Source organism: Physeter macrocephalus, chromosome 14 (genome assembly GCF_002837175.3).
Source record: "Physeter macrocephalus isolate SW-GA chromosome 14, ASM283717v5, whole genome shotgun sequence".
Lineage (NCBI taxonomy): Eukaryota > Metazoa > Chordata > Mammalia > Artiodactyla > Physeteridae > Physeter > Physeter macrocephalus.
The window spans coordinates 117,166,658-117,168,179 of NC_041227.1; the positions used below are offsets into that span (position 1 = coordinate 117,166,658).

General features: G+C 42.9%; 1 protein-coding gene across 1 annotated transcript in view; it reads right to left on the reverse strand.

Annotated features, from left to right (window-relative positions):
* Positions 1-1,522, reverse strand: part of BECN1 (beclin 1) — an 11,360-nt gene that overhangs the window by 6,838 nt on the left and 3,000 nt on the right. The window contains exons 3-4 of the mRNA XM_028499071.2: positions 1,303-1,370; positions 358-416 (exon numbers count right to left, since the gene is read on the reverse strand). Coding sequence (XP_028354872.2) covers positions 358-416; positions 1,303-1,370 — 127 coding nt within the window. The remainder of the gene's footprint in view (positions 1-357; positions 417-1,302; positions 1,371-1,522) is intronic.

A 1,522-nucleotide genomic window follows, 5' to 3' on the forward strand; every position in this document is an offset into this window, starting at 1 on the left:
GGATCTTCCCAGACCGGGGCACAAACCCATGTCCCCTGCATCGGCAGGCAGACTCTCAACCACTGTGCCACCAGGGAAGCCCCCCATCTCTTTTATTAGTCAATCACGCTCTCAACTTTTCTCAATTCTTCCTCATGAGAGATATTGTCCTTTCCCACTGTGTGAATGGCTACAGGAAAAACTCAATCAATACTGGAAAGTGATGGGCCAGGTAAAAGGGAATATGTCTTTTCTGGAAGAGCCAAAAGGCTACGTGATGATTCATCTTCATCACCTGGCTCCAGGTCTCAATTCTGGGTTTAATTAAAATTCTACTGGCCTTTGGCAAGGAACAGGGGGCTGAGGAGTAGTAGGCACCTGGCTGGGGGGATGAATCTGCGAGAGACACCATCCTGGCGAGTTTCAATAAATGGCTCCTGGGGAGGAAATAAGAAGCATTAGAATCCTGGCAGCTTAGAGGTGGAGTCTATTTCCCCAACGGCCTCAGAACTATTTGGCTTTACCCTTGATTGATAACCACAAGACTTGAGAAACCACAGAGACTTAAGAAATGGGTGTTATACAGCCAATCCTTGGATACTTGCACTAAAAAGGACCCTTGGTACGGACAAACCCCAAGTCCCATTTGATTTTTTGTGGGGAACAGCATTTCCTAACTATGTTATACTCTATTATATTTGCATTTACCAGTCAAGGTAGGGGAGAGAATGTCCTAAATCATGGCACAAGGAAAAAGCCAGAGCAGACTGCAATGAAGTTTACCATGGCATAGAACAAAGTAGATACTTTATGTTTTCCATACTTTGATATAATTTATATGTGATCAAAATCTTATGACATTGATCTCTGACAATGAAAATCATCACTCATGTTATCACGTTTTAAAAAATTACACATTCTCTAACACTGACAACCCTTTCTAGCTAAGTGTAATCATACAACTCAATGTCCAAACCAAGATACTTTTGAGACTAGAGAGGAGTGGATATTAATAATTAGCTATGACAACACCAGGCAAACCAGGAATGCCCTGGGATGACCTGTGTATCCAGGTCATCCCATCTCCCACCTCTAATGGCTTATAATTCCACTTCAAATAAAGAAGAGCCTCTCTTCACATTTTTGAATGGATGCCTCATTCAGCAACCCTGTGACTTCAGGTGCACTTCTGTGTCTCCAATGATCCACAGTGGCCTGATCATGCAGAATGTCTCATTTTAACCAGAGATCCAAAACATCTGGGGGCTCTAAGAGCACCAAGTACCCTGCAGAAATCCCCCTCGCATTCCAGTGTTTTCATACCTCTCCTGAGTTAGCCTCTTCCTCCTGGGTCTCTCCTGGTTTCACCTGGGCTGTGGCAAGTAATGGAGCTAAGAGCAAGGAAAATATCGAAGCTTTCAGAAAGAGTCTTCTCAGAGCAGAAGCATGTACGACAGTATAAGAATCAGAAATATCCTCCCCCTTTTTCTTTTTTTTTTTTTTTTTTTTTTTTTTTTTTTTTTTGCAGTACGCGGGCCTCTCA